At 32.6% G+C, this 21,157-nt stretch overlaps 1 protein-coding gene across 1 annotated transcript in view; it reads right to left on the reverse strand.

Annotated features, from left to right (window-relative positions):
* Positions 1 to 3,837: 3,837 nt before the first annotated feature.
* LOC115881704 (cytochrome P450 4C1-like) overlaps positions 3,838 to 21,157 on the reverse strand; it is a 36,443-nt gene continuing 19,123 nt past the window's right edge. Inside the window, exons 4-11 of the mRNA XM_030899307.1 lie at positions 19,291 to 19,360; positions 19,110 to 19,236; positions 16,811 to 16,850; positions 10,520 to 10,620; positions 10,063 to 10,131; positions 9,840 to 10,005; positions 6,742 to 6,921; positions 3,838 to 4,157 (exon numbers count right to left, since the gene is read on the reverse strand). Of these exons, the coding sequence (XP_030755167.1) occupies positions 3,985 to 4,157; positions 6,742 to 6,921; positions 9,840 to 10,005; positions 10,063 to 10,131; positions 10,520 to 10,620; positions 16,811 to 16,850; positions 19,110 to 19,236; positions 19,291 to 19,360 (926 nt within the window). The 3' untranslated portion in view covers positions 3,838 to 3,984. The remainder of the gene's footprint in view (positions 4,158 to 6,741; positions 6,922 to 9,839; positions 10,006 to 10,062; positions 10,132 to 10,519; positions 10,621 to 16,810; positions 16,851 to 19,109; positions 19,237 to 19,290; positions 19,361 to 21,157) is intronic.

Genomic DNA, 21,157 nt, shown 5'->3' on the forward strand with positions numbered 1-21,157 from the left:
TTTAGTCAACGCATCGCATGTTTAATTTATGTTAATGATGACAGGTATTGATAATTTCGATTCCAAATATCTCGAGAACCATTACTCGAAGCGATTTTTACCAAGAGACATTTTTTAGGTAAAAATTCACGGAAATATATATTTTTTCACTCAGTAGTTTTATACAGGTACAGACGAAAAGTTATTACTTTCCAAAACAGTTAAAATACATGTAACTGGCGCCCCCTACAAATAGGAGTCTTATTGACACCAAAATCAAATTTTTCATGTCAAAAGACTCCCAGACACCAATTTTCATCCAAATATTGACGTTACTTCAGAAGTTATTTGGAAAAAATCGCGAAATAAAAATAAAACTTCTACACCCTGTATCTCCGAAACTAAGCATTTTAGGACATACATTTATACGAACTTGTTTACTTATTTTTATCTGCAGAATATGCTTCCGGAATACAGTTCGACATATTTAGGGTTATCACTAGTATATTTTTCTAAAAAAAAAACATGTTCGCCACTGATTTTTTTTCTTGTAAGCAAATGTGTGTAGGCCGTTTTAGTGCCGATTAAAGCTGTACGCACACTGGCGCGATCACGGCCGCGATCACGATCACGATCACGATCAATAATATGAGCGATCATTCTAGCACACACCAACGCGTTCACGTTCACCGCCGCACCTATATGTAGTGAGCTATCCTGTAAGAATGATCGCTCATGTTATCGCTGCCCTGATCGTGATTCACGGCGCGGCGAGCCGCCAGCGCCGTCTCGACAGAAAGCATGCAGTAAATGAGATGAACGTTGCCAACACGGGACGGCGACGTTACGGGTAGCGTGAATATGTTCATTGTTAGCCATTTAAGAATATTTACTGTGGTGGCCGGCAACTAGCTCGACGCGCGACGTAGCGGTGGCGGGAGGGTATAGTAAGAATCGTGCCTAAAAGTTATATCTTGATATTTTGTCAGTTGCAATGCAGTCTTATTAAACACAATTTTAATAAAATAAAAATAACATTAATAAATTATTCAATATAATTTATTATTAAAGTAAAATATTAACTATAGAATGTAGAATGACATAGTATTCTATAGAACGACCATAGAATTTTATGACAATAACTATTGTCTGTCAAGGTCCTCCCTGACTCGTTGGACAGTCTTATATAAATAGAGAACAATGGCATACGGTCGAGTCGGCCTACAAACACGTAAACGTTTACGTACGCATGCGCATTTCTTATATTTTTTATTTTTTATACACGATGCTTTACGTCTACGTATACGTGGCAGCAGCGGCCGACTCGACCGTATGCCGTTGTTCTCTAATATTGGGATATAAGTTTTTTAAATTAAAAAGGAATAACATAACTACACTTTATTTAATCTATTATTTATTGTTATAGTATAGAATAAAATATAAACATAAATATATTTTCATCACAATTGTCTTATACCGATTTGGTCATTTTAGAAGTGTGGTCTCTGGATTTTAAAGTGTAAGACAGAATAATATAAACAGAGAGACAAAATCAAAAGCGGCATATGTTGCCGGTTTTTATGTTGGTAGGAAAATTTGTGTAGAAAAAAATAAACTATTTTAAAAACTTTCATATATACTACTGAAATGAAGATAATATAATCTATTACATCTGTCAATGACTAAAGAATTCAAGGACAAATCACACCCGAGAGCAAATTGTTACCATGACACCAAACAGGGCCGTGGCCATATTTTTTTCTTAACTTAGCAAGTTGAAGAGTTATTTATATTTTTGATAAATGTTTTGACTACGCCTATGATGTAGGCGGTGGCAGCATACTAATTAATTACGAAAAAAACGTATTAAAATGTTAACAAAAGGTACAAAACTACCGTATGATCGAAAAAAAAACGGCGTCCAGTTGGCTTGGAAATGACGATTGCTGACATTTCCTATACAATTTTACATATAAAATGACAGCAATTTTCATTTCATAGCCATCGCTGACGCCATTTTTATTCGATCATACGGTAGTATCGACGTATAGCACACATCAAGTACATATAATATCAGAAAAATAATTATCGTATTGTTTATTTACCTATTAAACGTAACTCCTGGCTCTTTCTTGTCACTGCTGCTTTTACATTTGAAAGCTGAACAACTAATCAGCATTGTAATAAAGTTTATACAAAGTTCACTACACACGAACTATTAAAAATTGCTAAAATTGTCGCTGGTGACCAACTGATTGCCACCAACTTATTGTTTGCCACCAAAAGAAAAGGCGTCTAAGGTCACAAATTCTGCTGCAGCCCGTATAGGGGCGTTACATGTCCTTATATTCTTTAGTCATTGACATCTGTAGTAAAATGAGTTACTAATTGTGAAAAATAAGGTTCCAACCCTAGATGCAACATTTTCCATAAACGCGTACTTGTGCAGTTTGAACTTTTGATGTAAAATCCGGCAATATCGCATAGACGAAATGTATCAACCCAACTTTTATCTCTTTTTAATACGTTTGATTTTCCATTAAGCTGCCTACATCACTGTCTTGCACGTTAAAATACTTCTTAAATGACCAAATCGGTATATCTTTAAAATATACTTTATTTTTTAAATTAAATACTGTTTAATAGTTTATTGCTCTACAGTGATCTCAATGGATATCAGTATTAACAGTACAGGATCCTGCTGCAGGATTAGTACGTTCATCATATAGTTAATACATCTAATTTTTATGTATATTTATGAATGGGGGAATACACTTTTAACAGGGTGCCAATCACAAAGTTGCAGCGAATATATTCATTGATTTTATATTATTATAGAAAAGGAATAATAGAAGAGGATTCAAAGAAAAATAATAGTGAAATGAAAAACAACAATAAAATGTGTTCTGGGGGAATATAACTATTAAAATATTTAAATCTGGATTTCTAATCTTTTTAAAGATATCTTTTACATTTATTTAATACATTAAATAGAGTTTTCAAAGATATTATTTTTGCTGATTAAAGCAAAAGGTTCCGAAATATATAAATCATTTTCCGTGATACAGAAAAATTTGTCTCTATGATTCCTTAACAAAATAAATTAATAAAACAATATCAATTAAACTTTTAGTTACGTAATCGAGGGCGCGATTTTTAAATTCATTGTTGCCAACCGGGAATTTAAATTTCCCGCTGGGAATTCAGGCGGTAGCAGGGGCGGATACAGGAATTTATTTTTTGGGGGTGGGCCAAAATAAAAAGTAATGTACAATATTATTTTTAGGGCGCCATTTTTGACCCAAAAGCCTAATATTTCACCCAATTTTTTTTTTAATTTTAACACAATTTACAGATTTTAGGGGGGGGGGGCGTGCCCCGTGGGCCCCCCTCTGTATCCGCCACTGGGCGGTAGCTGTGATGTAAAAAATGTCAAGTTGCCACATTTATTTAATTATTTCCTGACATTGTCATTCGTTTTGACACTTTAGTTTTATATTACGAGTTTTTCGTTTAAATGAATTGTGTTGAGATACTTTAAGATGACTTTAAGCTTAAATTTTTTTACTAGCAGACCTTGCAGTTGATTGTCCTTTTTAGAACCTCTTTTAGTGCGAAGTGAACAAGATAGATAATAATTAACTAGATAGCTTAATAGACGTTGCAAAAAACAAGCAAAAAACTCACCGCAACCTTATTAGAATATGTTGAACGGGAAAGCGGTAGTAATGTCCCTTAAGTGCTGCTAAAGAGGTCGGTTTTGTTGATGTAAATAACTGTTTATATATTTATAATTAATTTATTTTTGTTTCCTCAAATATTTTGATTAAAGGAAAATATGCAAAAGTAGGCAACGCTCTGCCGGCCAAGCTTAATCACGTGACTAAAAGTTTATTTGGTACGATATTTTATGGGTACGATCACTTAAATATTTTAGCAGCAATGTTCCCGGAGAATTAAACTGAGAGATTGCCTACAAAAATGTTTTTTTCTGACGTGTTTTCTCTATTCAGGATGTATCCTTGGCTTAAATCTACAATCAAGCTTGTGCACCGTTTTCATAGATATACAGGACGTAAAATTAAGTTCAGTGACTGACTTATAATCGGAAAACGTTTGGTAGTTCCTGATAACACTGGCCGCAGCGGTTTTCAATAGCATTAGTGCGTAGGTTTTTCCTGAAAAATTATGTTTATTTCATACAAACTGACTAACAATTCAATGCTCATTTAATACAGTGTACAGGGTGTCCCATTTTCCTGTGATTTATAGGGTTCCTCCTTTATGAGTAGAGATACAAGGATGCGGTTTTCACATCACTGTGCTGTACTTTTTTATGAAACTAAAGACGCTACTCATAGATTTGTCCTAGCCCACTTGGTTACTGAAATAGAGGCCGAATTTGAAAAAATCTTGCATTTTTTGATTCCCCTCGTATCTCGGTTATTCTATAACTTATCGCAAAGGTGAAAACTGAATTGCGTAGAGTTTTTCACTTAGAATTCAGTGACGTAACTTGTTTTTTTGCTGAGAGCTGTTATTTTCGAAACGACCCCAAATTTATGTTTATTTTTTTAAATGAGGCACCCTGTATATTATTTTTTTAAATTTTATTTGTCTTATGAGATTTCTAAAAATATATTATACTCTATTCTTATTTTGCACAGATAAAGTAAATAAATGTATTATGTATATAACTGTTTAACATCTATATCATCTTAGTTTAAAAGACCATTATTATTTCATTTAATTTAATTTAACCAGATAATTGTGATGCATTTTTATCTTATTTATCACAATCAAATCAAACCAAGTACAGATTATTTTATATTTTTGGAAAGCCCATAACAAGAGAAATAAAATGAGAAAATAATATCCTTGTATATGAATATAACATACAGGATATTCCTTTTAAAAAAAATATGAGTTTGTGTTATGTTATTTCAAGAACGACAGCCCCCAGCGAAAACCTAGTTACGCCACTGAGTTCTATGTGAGAAACTCTATGGGACTTGTTTTCATCTTTGCCATAAGTTATAAGATAACTGAGATATGAAGGGGGCTGAAAAATGCAACAATTTCAAATTCGTCGTGTATTTCAGGAACTAAAATGGATAGGACAAATTTGTGTGTAATATCTTTAGTTTCATAAAAAAGTAGCACAGTGACGTTGAAAACCGCATCTTTGTAGCTTTTCTCAAAAACGAGAAATCCGATAAAACACGCGAATATGACACACCCTGTCCAAGGGAGTTACATCAAGGCTGTATTCCGTTGCAAAACCGGGCGAACCAGACCGGTAAAATACGGTAAAGAGCGGTTCCTGAAAAACATCGGTTTGATACGGAACGGTTTGGTAAAATACTGGAAACGTCAAATGTTGACGTTTACTAAATTTCAATACCTTTATTATCAAATTTATCTTTTATGGATTTTTAATGTACCTATTCTCCGCTTTTACATTTACTTCTTCTTTTCAATGGAGTTTAATATTGAAAAGTACTTTATTAATAAACTGTTAAACTCGTTAGACAGCTCAAGTAAAGATATGCAGGTCCAATATTAAAACAGATCAATAATAAATAAACAAATCTAATCAATATTTAATATTTTTATAGCTTACAAAACGTTCACGATTACTTGTTGTCTTGTTTTTCATGTTTTCTTTAAATGTACCCTGACTTTAAGAAACAATGGCTGCATGATAAGTTTAAATGGTCCTAAAAAGTCATTCTATTTAGTTAATGAAATTTATTTACATTTACTGCCTACCTCCATTGCTTTGGGATGTAAATACAAAATATTATTACAAATTTTAGAAATTAAATGAGAATTTCACTGGAACATCCAATATTTGCTTGATTTCTTTCACATAAATGACATTGATTAACAAACAAGACCAGAAAAACCAGCCTTCTCGCGCTGGTTAGTTTGGTGACAGTTATAACCGAATTTTCCAAGAACCGTGTTCCGTAATAAGAAAACTTTCAGGAAACCGATAGAAACGGAACATAAAACCATAACCAAGGTAAGCAACGGAATACACCCCAAGTGATTGGACAGTCGTCCGTCCAAACCTTTGGTCCAAACACTAACTTTGTGTAACGTCCCTTAACTTCAGTAATTGGCAATATTACATATATTCGATACCAATTAAACTTTTAGTTACGTAATCGAGAGCGCGATTTTTAAATTCATTGCTGCCATCCATGGAATTTAAATATCCCGCGGGAAATTCAAGTGGAAAAATGTCAAGTTGCCACATTTATTTATTTATTTCCTGACATTGTCATTCGTTTTGACACTTTAGTTTTGTATTACGAGTTTTTGGTTTAAATCATGTTTAAATGAATTGTGTTCTTTGTGTTAACTTGCCGTCGAACATTGTTCTTTTTAGAACCTTTTTTAGTGCGACGCGGTACAATAGACGTTGCAAAAAACTCATCGCAACTTTATTAGAATATTTTGAACGGGAAAGCGGTAGTAATGGTCCTTTAGGTCCCTTAAGTGCTGTTAAGAAGGTGAGTTTTGTTGATGTAAATAATAACTGTTTATATATTTGTAATTAATTTATTCTGTTTCCTAAAATATTTTAATTAAAAGAAAATCTGTAAAAGTGGGCAACTTGATTTCTAAAATATTTTGATTAAAAGAAAAAATGTGCCGATCAAGCTTAATCACGTAACTAAAAGTTTATTTGATATGAACTGTAAATATATTTTGAATATACAGGGCCATTAAACTGATCATTTTCTTACTAACCTATACAGTTTCGTGGACCTCCTGAGAATGGAATGAAAGCGTAACTGTCACGTTTGGCAATTTCCTCCGGCAAAAATCTATCTGGATCATATTTCAAAGGGTCGGGATAATAATTTTCGTTGCGATGTACGTTAAATATACTGATAAATATGTTCGTGTCTTTGGGAATTACTTTAGTACCTATAAATAAAAAAAAAACATTCAAGATATACAGGGTGGTCCGAATTGTATTCCGGAAACTTCGGCTGCATATTCTGCAGATAAAAATAAGTAAAAAAGTTCGTATAAATGTATGTCCTAAAATGCTTCGTTTCGGAGATACAGGGTGTAGAAATTTCATTTTTATTTCGATTTTTTCCAAATAATTTCTGAAGTAACGTCAATATTTGGATGAAAATTGGTGTCTGGGAGTTTTTTGACATGAGAAACTTGATTTTGATGTCATTATGACTCCTACTAGTAGAGGGCGCCACCTACATATCTTTTAACTGGTTTGAAAAGTAATAACTTTTCGTCCGTACCTGTATAAAACTACTGAGTAAAAAAATATACATTTACGACTTTTTAAACGTGAAAAAGGTCTCTTGGTAAAAATCGCTACGAGTAGTGGTTTTCGAAATATTTGGAATTGAAATTATCAATACCTGTCAACATTGACATAAATTAAACATGTTGACTAAACAGTTATTAGATTGAAATCATAAATTTGAAATGTTTTTATACCAAAAGTTCAACAGAAACTGTTTTATCATCATTTTTTGCAAAAAAATTCATGATTAATTTAAAAAAAATAAAAATTTCCTAAATTTATTATTTCAGTGAGATAACTATCTACTCAACGTGATTATTTTTCCTCAATAATGACATGTATTGTCTATTTCCATGCTAAATATCTTAAGAACGGTTGCTCGTAGAGATTTTTACAAAGAGATATTTTTTACGTAGGAATCCAAATATTGACGTTACTTCAGAAATTATTTAGAAAAAATCGAAATAAAAATGAAACTTCTACACCCTGTATCTCTGAAAGTAAGCATTTTAGGACATACATTTATACGAACTTTTTTACTTATTTTTATCTGCAGAATATGCTGCCGAAGTTTCCGGAATACAGTTCGGACCACCCTGTATATGACAGTGACAGTGGTTGCTGTTGCTTTAATTTACTGGCATTTTACTGGTAAATAGTACCGTATGATCGAATAAAAACGGCGTCCAGTTGGCTTGGAAATGACGATCGATGGCATTTCCTATATAAATTTACATATAAAATGACAGCGATCTTCATTTCATAGCCATCGCTGACGCCGTTTTTATTCGATCATACGGTATTTTCTATCATTTTTTGGACGTCGTCGGTCGTAATATTCCGTGATTCGTTGGACAGACTTTAGGTATAACTATTTAAAATTATGTGGTGTACTATACAGGGTCCGGCAATAGTGCGTCGGGCATCTGTAACTCCTAGAATAAAAAGTTTGGGAATTTAATTTAAGTGTAAATTTAAAGTATGTATGAGGATCTGATTTTCTTTGTTTTTTCAAATGGAACACCCTGTATATTATTTTTTTGTTGGGTGTAGAATTAGAAAATAAACATTTTTTGTATTTAAAACGGTAACATACGAGAGAAAAATCATTGGGTGGTTTTGATAAAAATGTACTGTAAAAAATGCCATATGAAATATAAATCCGCGAATATCTGCGAAACCGTTAAAAGTTTTGAAATACTCTAAATGCGAAAAATATTTATTTTTTAATTCTTTATCTACTGAAAAAATAATATACAGGGTGTTCCCTTTGAAATAACGGAGAAAAAATATTTTATATTTTAGGAAGTTTGCCGTAGAATTTTGAACATCCTGTATGATTTACGATTACCATATTTATAGCAAAGTTAAGTGCAGACCATCTAAAGTAAATATCTAATATAGTTTTGATTTCATGACAGGTGTTGTATTTTTATATTTTTTTTTAAGAAAGGTTGAAAATATAGATTTTTTATTTATTTGTTAATATCTCTGAAACTATTAAAATTTATTTACTCATATCTTAGGATTACGTAAAGTGATCTGAAAGGAGGCCAAAAATGCAATAATATACAGGGTGTTCTATTTCAAAAAAATCATCCCGATCCACTCACACTTTTTTGAGCCACTCTATAGAAGTTAAAATATTTTTCCTGAAATACATTCCCATACATATTCTAGGATTGCACTTAAATAAAATTCCCAAATTTTTTATTCTAGGAGCTACAGATGTACTATCGCCGGACCCTGTATGTGCGCATATTTAAAGTTAAACTTCTTCGTACTTCCGTTTGTCTGTCTGTCCGTCTGAGGACTCCATTCGGGTACCTCTATCCACGTGCCGAGTTTGGTTCTGATCGACCCAAAATAAAAAAAAATTATGACGATTTCGTCCATTTAGAGGCATCGCGCATCGGTTCGAAACGTCGAGGGCATCATCCTGTAGCCCAATTATGCCGAAATCGACCCACATTTTTCTTCAATATCAAATCCTTAGACCCATCCTGATGAAGATGTAAACGAAACGTCGGCATCGTATCCAACTTTACAGGATGGGACCGTCTGCACCGTCGCTCACATAGCTTTTGACGTTTCTTACGTCAAAACTAACGAATCACACGATTTTTTTGATTCGATTTATTGATGATGGGGTTTCATAGTGCACGAAACGTCGTCAAAATGCCATGAAAAGATGGGGTTCTTCGAGCTCCATTTACATTCCGAGTTTCAGTCCCCTAGCTCACATAGGATATATGACCCGAGTTACGACGCTCCAAACACTCATCTCAACTTCCTCATTGACTTACTACTTTTTTTTCTCGCTAGCTCATGTAGTTTATAATCATCTGCTGATGATGCTAACATGGTTAGCGAAACGCGCGTCCAGTGTAAAAGTAAAAGTGTTTTGGTGTATTGTGGTGATTTAGTGTTTTTATTTTGCTAGCTCATGTGTCAAGGCCGTGTCGTGCCACGGCCTTGAAATTTTACCCCCGTCGCGCGTAAAGAAGTTTCACTACAAAATCTATTTAACGATTTTATAAAATTTCTTAATTTCAAAAGAGGTTCTTACCAACTGGTATATCAGCAGTGGCGTAGCGACCCAAATACGGAACCACAGGAAAGATTCTCATGGCTTCAAAAATACAACGCTCTGTATATTTTAAATTGTTAAGATCTTCTTGGTAGATTGGCCTGTGAGGTCCCACTACCTCCATGACCTCTTCGTATACTTTGTTCTAAGGAATTAACAGAACTATGGAAAAATTAAGAGACATCAATAAGAAAATCTTTACCTGGATGTCTTGGTGCATTCCTAATAATGTAAAAAAATAGGCTAATGTGCCGCCTGATGTGTCCGTTGCCTAAAAACATTTTTTTTATTACTATTATAATAATTTTAGAATTAAAGTCTACACATGACGTTTTCCGACGTTTTCTTTGTCAATGAAAAAGGAAAATACTTCGTCTAGAAACGTCTTTCGTCGTCCTGCTATGATTTAAATTTAATTTGTAAACGCGCAAAGCTAATATTTCACTTATTCTAATTCTCCAGTCCTACATCCTTTTTCATTTTTTTTCAGTGTAGGCAAAACGCCAGTCAATTTATTTTAAGTAAAGTAGTTTTTGTGTACACACAATGCTTTACTTGGTACGTTTTGACTTAAAATGTAAGACGTAAGGTAAAACGTTATGTGTAGGTTGGGCTTTGTTGGATATTACGATTTAAATCATTATTATTAACGTACTTACTGCTAAAATAAATAAGAATACTTCGTCAAATATCTGTTTATTATTGAAACCATTATATAACATGGAATCTACCAAAGGAAGTGCATCGTTGTCATAACATACTGAAAGAAAAACTTAATACAGGACGAAAATTCGAAATGAGTGAAAAAAACAATGTTAGAAATCCTATATGGGTTTTTCGCCAGCACGCAAGAAAATCTACAAAATAAAATAGTTATTTTATGTAAACACTTCTGCGTTAATGCCAAACGGAAACTATTTGTCAGAAGTTTGGTTTAAAGGTATACAAATTTGCCTAACGAACAAAAAAACGCTTGACGTTTCGGAAAGTTTATCTCTTTCCGTCGTCGGAAGCAAAAAAAAATACAAAGAATAAAGAAAAAAAAATATTTAAAATATTTAAATTCAACTATTCGAAAACACTTTAGTTTTTTAAAATAGATACGTCTACAAAAACCGTTGACGTTCTGTTAAAATGACATTATATATAATAAGTCATTATAATAATATAATAGTTATTATAATAATATAATGTCATATGATATATAATGTCATTTTAACAGAACGTCAACGGTTTTTGTAGACGTATCTGTTTTAAAAAACTAATGTGTTCTCGAATAGTTGAATTTAAATATTTCAAATAGTTTTTTTTCTTTATTTTTTATTCTTTGTATTTTTTTACTTCCGACGACGGAAAGAGACAAACTTTTCGAAACGTTAAACATTTTTTTGTTCGTTAGGCAAATTTATATATCTGTAAACCTAACTTCTGACAAGTAGTTTCCGTTTGGGATTAACGCAGAAGTGTTTACATAAAATAGCTATTTTATTTTGTAGATATTCTTGTAGTGGCGAAAAACCCATATAGGATTTTTTTGGTGATGAATCTGCCACATAGGTATGACATTTTTTTAACAATGTCAGAGTTTTGGAAATGTTAATATATTATATGATCAAAAAGAATCAGCCTGTCAGAGTGGGATTGAAAATGAAGATCGTTGTAATTTATATATAAAATTATATGGTAAATATCATCGATGGTCATTTCCAAACAACGTTTTTTTTCGATCTTAAACGGTATTATTAACTCAAATCACTTATACTAGAGGTAATTAAAAACTAATAAATAAGGATTAATAAAAGTACTAACTAATAATAATAAAACTAACTAGGATTATTAAGTTAAATTTTATAGTCTAAGAGCCGGGTGCAAAAACATGCAAGAGTTTGAGTTTATAACCATAAACATCCGATACGCTACTGAAGCAGGTAAGTCAAATTGAAGTATCTAAATTCTTTGACATCTAATCTTTGACAAGTAGTAAATAAAACCAAAAATGCAAGAAAAAATATATAATTAGTTATTTTAAGTGAATTTCATAAATGCTCGGTTTACTACACGTATGTATATTATATAGTCACTTACTAGCGAAAAGTTGTTCCATTATTTCACTCAATTTTTGCCGAGATCTACCGCACGCTACACAACCAACTATTTTAGAGTCTTTTTCGATAAATCGCGATAGTGTCATTGTTAATTTAAGTTCTGCCACAATTTCCATCTAGATTTACTACCTTTATACAACTATCAGTAGTAGAATAAATAATAAATAACATAAAATAAGCTCCGTAAAGACTGACAAATCCACAAAATTTCAAATCAAATTCAAATGTGTCAAATGAATCGTCAAACAGAACTGTCAAGGATCCCCACCCTAGAGAGCTTTTATGGTGGCTTTTCCGCCCACCACGCATGAATACATGGATAGCATTATGCTCCTTCCTTAGTCTTCTTATTCAAAGAGCTAAATATTAGGATTTCTCTATGGATACTCTAGTCAAATTGAAGTATCTAAATTCTTTGACATCTAATCTTTGACAAGTAGTAAATAAAAGCAAAAATGCAAGAAAAAATATATAATTAGTTATTTTAAGTGAATTTCATAAATGCTCGGTTTACTACACGTATGTATATTATATAGTCACTTACTAGCGAAAAGTTGTTCCATTATTTCACACATTTTTGCCGAGATCTATCACACGCTACACAACCAACTATTTTAGAGTCTTTTTCGACAAATCGCGATAGTGTCACTGTTAATTTAAATTCTGCCACAATTTCCATCTAGATTTACTACCTTTATACAACTATTAGTAGTAGAATAAATAATAAATAACATAAAATAAACTCCGTAAAGACTGACGAATCCACAAAATTTCAAATCAAATTCAAATGTGTCAAACGAATCGTCAAACAGAACTGTCAAGGATCCCCACCCTAGAGTCCTTTTTCCGCCCACCAAGCATGAATACATGGATAGCATGATACTCCTTCCTTAAGCTTGATTTTCATGCATCCGTTATACGTTGATACGATGGTCCGACGGTGCTCTGATTGGTCATAGCATTTTCGCGCCACTTTTCATCCGTAAATATTTTACTTCAGCCCGTCAACGGACCCGTTCATACGATAACGCATAGATAAATGAAACAAGTTTAGATTGGAAAGTGCCCATAAGGACAATGCAAACACTATTTGGCGCTATTCTTGCAACGGTCGCGACCCAAAACTGTTGAAAATTTCGGAGCGGTTTGGCTTTTTCCGGAATTATATCGCCAAATATTGTTTATTCAAATTTATTATTATTTTCGTTTAATTTTATAAATTTAAACACTGTCTCACATGTTTTTCTTTGAGAATGCATATTTATTTAAAGTCAACAATTTAAAAAACGTGTATCTAAATTATGTTCTAGCACCAGTCGAATAATTTTTTACGTCACCTGTAAAAAATTTTTTAATACATCTCTGGGCTGACTGCCGCTTACGTGGCTATTGGTTGTGGCGAGAGAGCTCGCCGCTCTAGAGTTCTCCCTCTTTCGAATCGCAAATCCGAGCGTAAAAAGATCAAAGCGGCACGCTACACTGTCCGAGCTGTTTTTTACTTAAGCTGTGTTCATAGGCTACTGGTTAAAATCAAGAAAAATATACGCTTTAAAACTAAAGGTCTATTTATAAACTGAAAACGTTGCGGGTCGACGCCCGACGTTACGGTAGGTAAAAAGTTTGTTTATACGCAGGATGTTTAATTGATTATAAATTTTTCGATTGTTGTTGCTGTTGACGTTTTACGTCAAAAATTAACCAATATTTAACTTCGACAGGAACGTTGACCTTGAAACGTTAGTAATAGCCAATAGAAATAATCGCAACCGCAACGTCGAACCGCACCGTTTTCAATTTATAAATCGACCTTAATCTTATATAACTCAAAAACGATTTCTTTTAGGTATAGGAACATGAATAGTTAAAAAGTAACGAATTAAACAGCCTTTTCACTAGAGAAATAAAAAAAGTGGGATTCCATTTGAAAAAAAAAATTATGATACTTTTTTAATCGTTCAATTCTATGACAGCTGCGGCCATCATTATGTGACATTCGAACAATTTAATTTTTGGAATAGATAGCCACATGTTTTCTCTTTATGGCACAGTGGCTGTGGTAATCAATAAATTTGACGTTTAGGCTATGCACATATTTTTGACAGGAAGTTTTTTTCGTTCAAAAATTTTAAATATTTTTTTTTCAAAAACGGTTAATGTTAGATATAGAGTGTTTAATATCAAAATTTATAAAAATTTACATAGAATTTAAGTACATACACAATAAAAAATGGGGGCACCCATTTAAAATAAGAAAGTTGCTGTCAACTTCCGGTATTTCCGGAAGTGCCGCCATATTGAAAATATTTTTAATCGATAGATCTCGTTGTGAAACTATGATATGCAAAAAATCTCCGAGCTAGATGTTGTAGTTCTCTAGGAACTTCTAATGCACGCTCAGCCTGGGACACCCTGTATATCTAAAAATTTGCATTCGAATGTTATCTACAAATTTTCAGCCTTCAGAAAACAGTCCCCGACTAGAACTGCTGACTGTACTTTTGCTTTTTAACGCTAAAATGCAATCGATTTTGAAAATATGAGCCTTCACAAAATTCTTACATGTTTTTGCACCCGGCTCTTCGACTATAGACACTACACGAAAAATTTATAAAAATAAGGAAATCGACTGCAAATATTTTCAAAATTTTGGATATTGAAATTCATGTATTTTCTGTCATTTTTGAATGCTGTCTGTCCAAATAACCTTCCTTGACTTTGCCCACAGACTTTAATCACAGATTAGGTATCCTATAAGTGTACAGATAAAAATCTTGTCCCTAATTCGTGGTACGAAAATTGTTTTTTATGACGATGTGCAAACGAGTCAAATTTCCTGTGCGCAAAAATAAACTCGCGTAAAATAACAATAAACAGCGTAATAGAGAAATATCGCTAAACCGAATAGCGTGCATGGACGTTAATAAGGCCAGGTATTATTTCCTTTACGTGAGGTGGTATTTTGTCGCCCACTAGCCCGCGGCGCGGCGCCGCGCGGCGCCATGTGGAAATTTCTTTTGTCTGCTTGCCATGTATTTAAATGGACCAATGTACATTAGAGCGCGCAGCGCAGAAGCGCGCCGCGGGATTTCCGTCAAGAAGCCGGAAGACTTCTCTAGCAACTTTTTTCCGTCTCCCGCGTTTCGGCGCGTTGCAGTATGCGTACTCACAAGGGAAATAATTTTGCATTCGAGTCTTTTCAGTTGGCTTTTTGACTAGGAACTAGTGATATGTATCAATGGCAGAATTGTATTTTTAAAGGTAAATTAGGCAAATCGATTTTCATAAAGGAACATGATATTTTTTTTAGTCTTCCCTCACTAGAGGCAGATGGACGAAATGCCTTTCTATCAAAGATTTAATATAATTGAGGGATGTAGAGGCAAAACTGGCAATCTCCACTTTTTAACAAAAGTGACAATCTCCAATTTTTAAATTCTAATTACCTAAATATATAAAAAAGATCAGGGTTTTTTTAACCACATAACTAATATACACATCAGAATAAATAAGAATTATCAAAAATATTAGTAATTTGTCTCTTCTGAAAAAATATGATGAGTAGATATACCCGGTGTTTTTTCTTCTAAAACCCTCAATTGAGGAGTGCGTAAAATGTTTCCTTTATATTTTGTAATACTGAAAAAATAATTTTGTCTTTTATTAAATCTGGAAAAAGATGGTAAAATTCTCCAAACTTCTTTCTTTTTTTGTTAATCGTATGAGTCCAAACTTTTCCTCACCCCCTTATCCTCTTCCACTGTTAGAAGAGCACAAAAAATACGCTTTCGTCCGTACTTGAACTCATTGCTTTAAAAAATAAACTACAGACTATAACTAAATAGCGTTGCCGCGTTTCAAAAGCGCGCTATAGTGGGTGCAGTCCCTTCGCAGCCGGAAAAAATTCTCTTCCCAGTGCCGCGCCGCGCAGCGGACTAGTGGGCGACAAACTCTCTTCATTTATAGTTATCGGATCGGAAAGAATTCTGATCGTGTCGCGTCCGCTATTTAAACTTAACCTAACTTTGAATTTAAAACTTTGAAATTGTTTTGTTTACTAGGTATTTTAAAACTAAAGGGCTAAAGTGCTTATTTCCAGTGCTTTATTGTTCAACGTCTGCCAGTGGGTTTAGGGCAACAAGCAACAAATTCTCTTAGAAGGGCTAAGTCGTCATCTGCTGTAAACCTAAGACTCTTTATAGGTTCTTTAGTATTGGAAGAGGTGGAATCCATATTTTGAGCCATATTTATTTAATTAAACTAATCCCAGCTACTTAAATATCAAATTACCTAATAAAACTAAAGCAATAATTCAAAACAATTCAAACATAACCTAAAATAAAAGATCTCGCCGGCCGGCTCCGTTTGTCAAATACCCGCACATGCCCATTTAAGCAATTTTTAAACGTTATCAGAGGTTATTTAGAAAGAGCGCTTGGTGTATAATTGATCCGCAAATTACGTCAGGCGGTAACGTTATTAGCGGGTGTTGCGTTAAAAATTGACTCGCGCATATCGTAACCATGATAAGGTACGCGTAAATACTGAATGACGCTATTCGGTTTTCCGATATCTCTCTAATAACTGTGGCGGTCAGGCGCTGTGCACAATTTTAGAGGCCATAAGTGGGCGTAATAGGTAATAAGTACGTAATAAGTAATAAGTGCGCAAACTAGTAACCTAACTAGTGCCCAATTCCGAAAATTGGAACCTCGAAAAACAATAAAGAAAAAACAAAGATTATAATCTGTGCTTTAATTTCATAAATAAAGTGGAGGAGGACAAACCCCAAACATTTTTTAGTTTTAAATTTAATACCTCAAAACTTATTCTAGAAACAAGTCTTACCTGATTCCTTAAAATAAGATTTTCTCTTCTCTTCGATGATCTAAAAAATAGACTTGATTAATTCTTGATGATAATATACAGTGTGATGTAACGAATAACCTTTTTTAACCATCCCTAATGCTAATACGAATATCTGCTCACAATATTCGCGAATACGAATATGAATACGAGTTATTTATTGCCAAAAAATTACTATAGTTCATATCAAATAAACATTTAGTCACATGATCATGATTAAGCTTAACCGGCACAGCGTTGCCTATTTTTACATGTTTTCTTTTAATCAAAATATTTTCGGAAACAAAGATAAATTAATTTTAAATATATAAACAATTATATTACCTATTTACATCAACAAAACTCACCTTAACAGCACTTAAGGGACATAAAGGGCCATTACTACCGCTTTCCTGTTTAAAATATTCTAATAACGAGTTTTTGCGAGAGAGTTTTGAGACGAGTTTTTTACGACTATTCAGCTAATAATTATCTTGTACAGGGTGGTCGAAATTGGTCTGTTTTAACAGAGTAAACCTATTTCCTGACTAGATAGAGCAAAACCGACATAGATGTCATGGGCTCGATTTCTGAGACACGTTTAATGGCGTAAATCGCCTGCAGATATTTTCACTGCCAACCTAGATACGGGGTCTTTTTGAATTTTTTACCATTTGGATTATATTGCCCATAACTGTTGTATTTCGCGGAATAATAAAATTCTGTAAAAACGTTCTTAAGGCACTTATTTAAGCACAATTCAGTGGCGTACTCAGTTTTATTCTATACTTGCTGTTTTTGTCAGAAATGATAAAAAATATATATTTTTTTAAATGGAAATCATAGTTGGATATGAACTTAAAAAAAATGGTGGCGTTTAACCCTTTCCAACGATATTAAGTTATGTGTATTTATTTCTAAAAATGAGAGAAATGTTAGGTTTTTTATCTTTGTATCGAAGCGGGCCTTGATTTTGTGTTGACCTAGTTGCCTAATTATTTTTTATCACAATTTAATATTCTATATTTTTATTTATCTGCATAATTAAAGACTTTTGAAAAAAATTGAAAGGTAAATCAACATTCTATATTAGTATTACAAATTATAATTAAAACGCCAGGGTTACAACTGAACTGTTAATGGAGAATTTGGAGAGAATTGGATTGGAAAAAGGGGCCCCATATCTTGACCTGCTAGGTCCTGTGATTTAACCCCTTTCGACATTTTTATGGGGGAAATTAAAAGACCTTATATATAAGGGAAAAACCGTTGGGACGACAGAAGAATTGCAGAAGGCTACTAGGCAAGCTGTTGGACTTATTACACCAGTTCGCCTAATAATCGCTGTAAATCGCTGTGCGCAAAATATGTTTATTGTGTATTCAAGAAGGAGGTGCTGTTTGAACATCTTTGAGGTTTTTTTTAGAAAACTACATTCGTCCCTCAAAAATACGTTTTTTTAGTTTTGTTCTTTGTTTATTGTACCGATTTCAATTGTAATTAATAATATAGAATGTTAATTTACCTTTTCAAAAGTCTTTAATTATGCAGATAAATAATAATATAGAATATAAATGGTGATAAAAAATAACTAGGCAAATAGATCAACACAAAATCAAGGCCCGCTTCGATATAAAGATATAAAACCTAATATTTCTCTCATTCTTAGAAATAGATACTCATAACTTTATATCGTTGGAAAGGGTTAAACGCCACCATTTTTTAAGTTCATAGCCAACTATGATTTCCATTTAAAAAAATATATTTTTTTATCATTTCTGACAAAAACAGCAAGTATAGAAAAAAACTGACTACGCCACTGAATTATACCTAAAAAAATGCATTAAGAACGTTTTTACAGAATTTTATTATACCGCGAAATAAAAAGTTATGGGCAATTTTCAAAATGGTAAAAAATTCAAAAAGACCCCGTATCTCAGTTGGCAGTGAAAATATCAACAGGAGGTTTACGCCATTATATAGCCTATCTAGTCAGGAAATAGGTTTTCTCTGTTAAAACAGACAAATTTCGACCACCCTGTACACTTCGCACCAAAAGAGGTTCTAAAAAGAACCGTTTTCTAAAAGTTTAATTGCTATTAGTATTTTTAGTTTATTTTGGAGCTGCTTACATTGGCTAGCCAAATTATTAAAATAGATCTGTCTAGTTATTGCAGCCGCCTCTTCATTTCTTTTCGGACATGATAGTTTAATACGAATGTCGAGAAATATGCGAATATGAAGGCATTGAATACGAATGCGAAAATTCGTTACATCACAATATGCACCGACCAGATCTTACATTATAAATAGTAGTATGAACGTTTCTTATAATCTTAAGGGCTCTTCTACCTCTGCTTAGGAACAGCCAAAATACGATTGGAATATATCGAAATGCCACTACTAAATGGGAGCCCAATGTCTGTAGTCTGGAAAAATTAAAAAATTTATTGTGTTGTTTGCCATTTTTAAAAATGACTTACTCTTCCAACGACTCTACTAACTTTAAGTTGTGGTTTAGTTGAGCTTTATATTCGTAACCTACAACGCTCTCTGAAAAAAAAAAATATAAGTTAAAAAATAGATGTTTACTCTCCAAAAAATCCTATATGGGTATTTCGCCACTGCAAGAAAATCTACAAAATAAAATAGTTATTTTTTGTAAACACTTCTGCGTTAATTCCAAACGGAAACTACTTGTCAGAAGTTAGGTTTACAGATATACAAATTTGCCTAACGAACAAAAAAATACTTAACGTTTCGGAAAGCTTACCTCTTTCCGTCGTCGGAAGCAAAAAAATACAAAGAATAAAGAAAAAAACTATTTAAAATATTTAAATTCAGCTATTCGAGAACACTTTAGTGTTTTAAAACAGATGCGTCTACAAAAACCGTTGACGTTTTGTTAAAATGACAATATATCAAGTTAAACTTCAAAATTAACAATTACTACCGGATAAGGTAAAACCAAAAAGCCCCAAATTTTCTGTATGATTATTTTTAATTTTTACGTATGTTATGTTTATTTATGTTATGTTATACTTTAAAATCAAAGAAGCGATTGCCATACATTACTAACATCTACAGATGCATGAGCAATATATTTATTTTTATTAGATTGTATTTTGTATTAAAAAAAGCCTCTTTTTACTAAATGTTCGAATTAAAGAACATAAAGATTATTTAAGAAACGGAGATTTTCACAAATCTAAGATTTGTCAGCATTCATGGGACACAGGACACAGAACAAATTTTAATAACGCTAAAATTATAATGAAAGAAGCTAAGGAAAGAAGCTATAGCTTCTAAAAGAAAAATAAAAGAGGCTTTTTTAATACAATCTAATAAAAATAAATGTATTGCTCATGCATCTGTAGATGTTAGTAATGTATCGCAATCGCTTCTTTGATTTTAAAGAACATAACATAAATAAACATAACATATACGTAAAAATTAAAAATAATCATACAGAAAGTTTGGGGCTTTTTGGTTTTACCCTAGGGTTTTGCCTTATTAAGTATTTGTTATCAGGTAGTAATTGTCAATTTTGAAGTTTAACTTGATATAATGTCATTTTAAGAGAACGTCAACGGTTTTTGTAGACGTATCTGTTTTAAAAAACTAAAGTGTTCTCGAATAGTTGAATTTAAATATTTTAAATAGTTTTTATTCTTTGTATTTTTTTTTGCTTCCGTTAAGCATTTTTTTGTTCGTTAGGCAAATTTGTATATCTGTAAACCTAACTTCTGACAAGTAGTTTCCGTTTGGGATTAACGAAGAACTGTTTACAAAAAATAACTATTTTATTTTGTCGATTTTCTTGTAGTGGCGATATATATATATTATTATAGGATTTTTTGGAGAAATGAATCTGCCTCACAGGTATAGACATTTTTTATAAATGTTTACGTTATACAGGGTGGTTTGGTTTCGTTTGGTTAGTGTTTTATTTCGCTGCTAAATCAATAAATAAAAAAATCTTATATGAGGCTGACTATCTTTGATACTATATACCGCCTTTACTATACTATGTATTATAATGTTCTTATTAATAATACTTTTAATTCCTAAGTACGGAGAGCTGAACTAAGATTATTTATTCAATATTATATTCAAGGACACGTGCTAACGTATTTTAAAGTAACCATCTAGCATAATTTTCGAATGAATTACTATATTTTTGTGTCTGTATTGTTTATAATTAAAATTAAACATCTAGGTCAGTATTAGAACACATAACGATTACGTAATTCGCTAATTATTCTAATAGTAACATAATGCCTTGACTACAATAATCACTTGCAAACGACGAGTGTTTACTCATAGTCGTACCACAACTTATTTATTAGA

This window comes from Sitophilus oryzae, unplaced genomic scaffold, assembly GCF_002938485.1.
Source record: "Sitophilus oryzae breed Bouriz unplaced genomic scaffold, Soryzae_2.0 scaffold_172_pilon_pilon, whole genome shotgun sequence".
NCBI lineage: Eukaryota > Metazoa > Arthropoda > Insecta > Coleoptera > Curculionidae > Sitophilus > Sitophilus oryzae.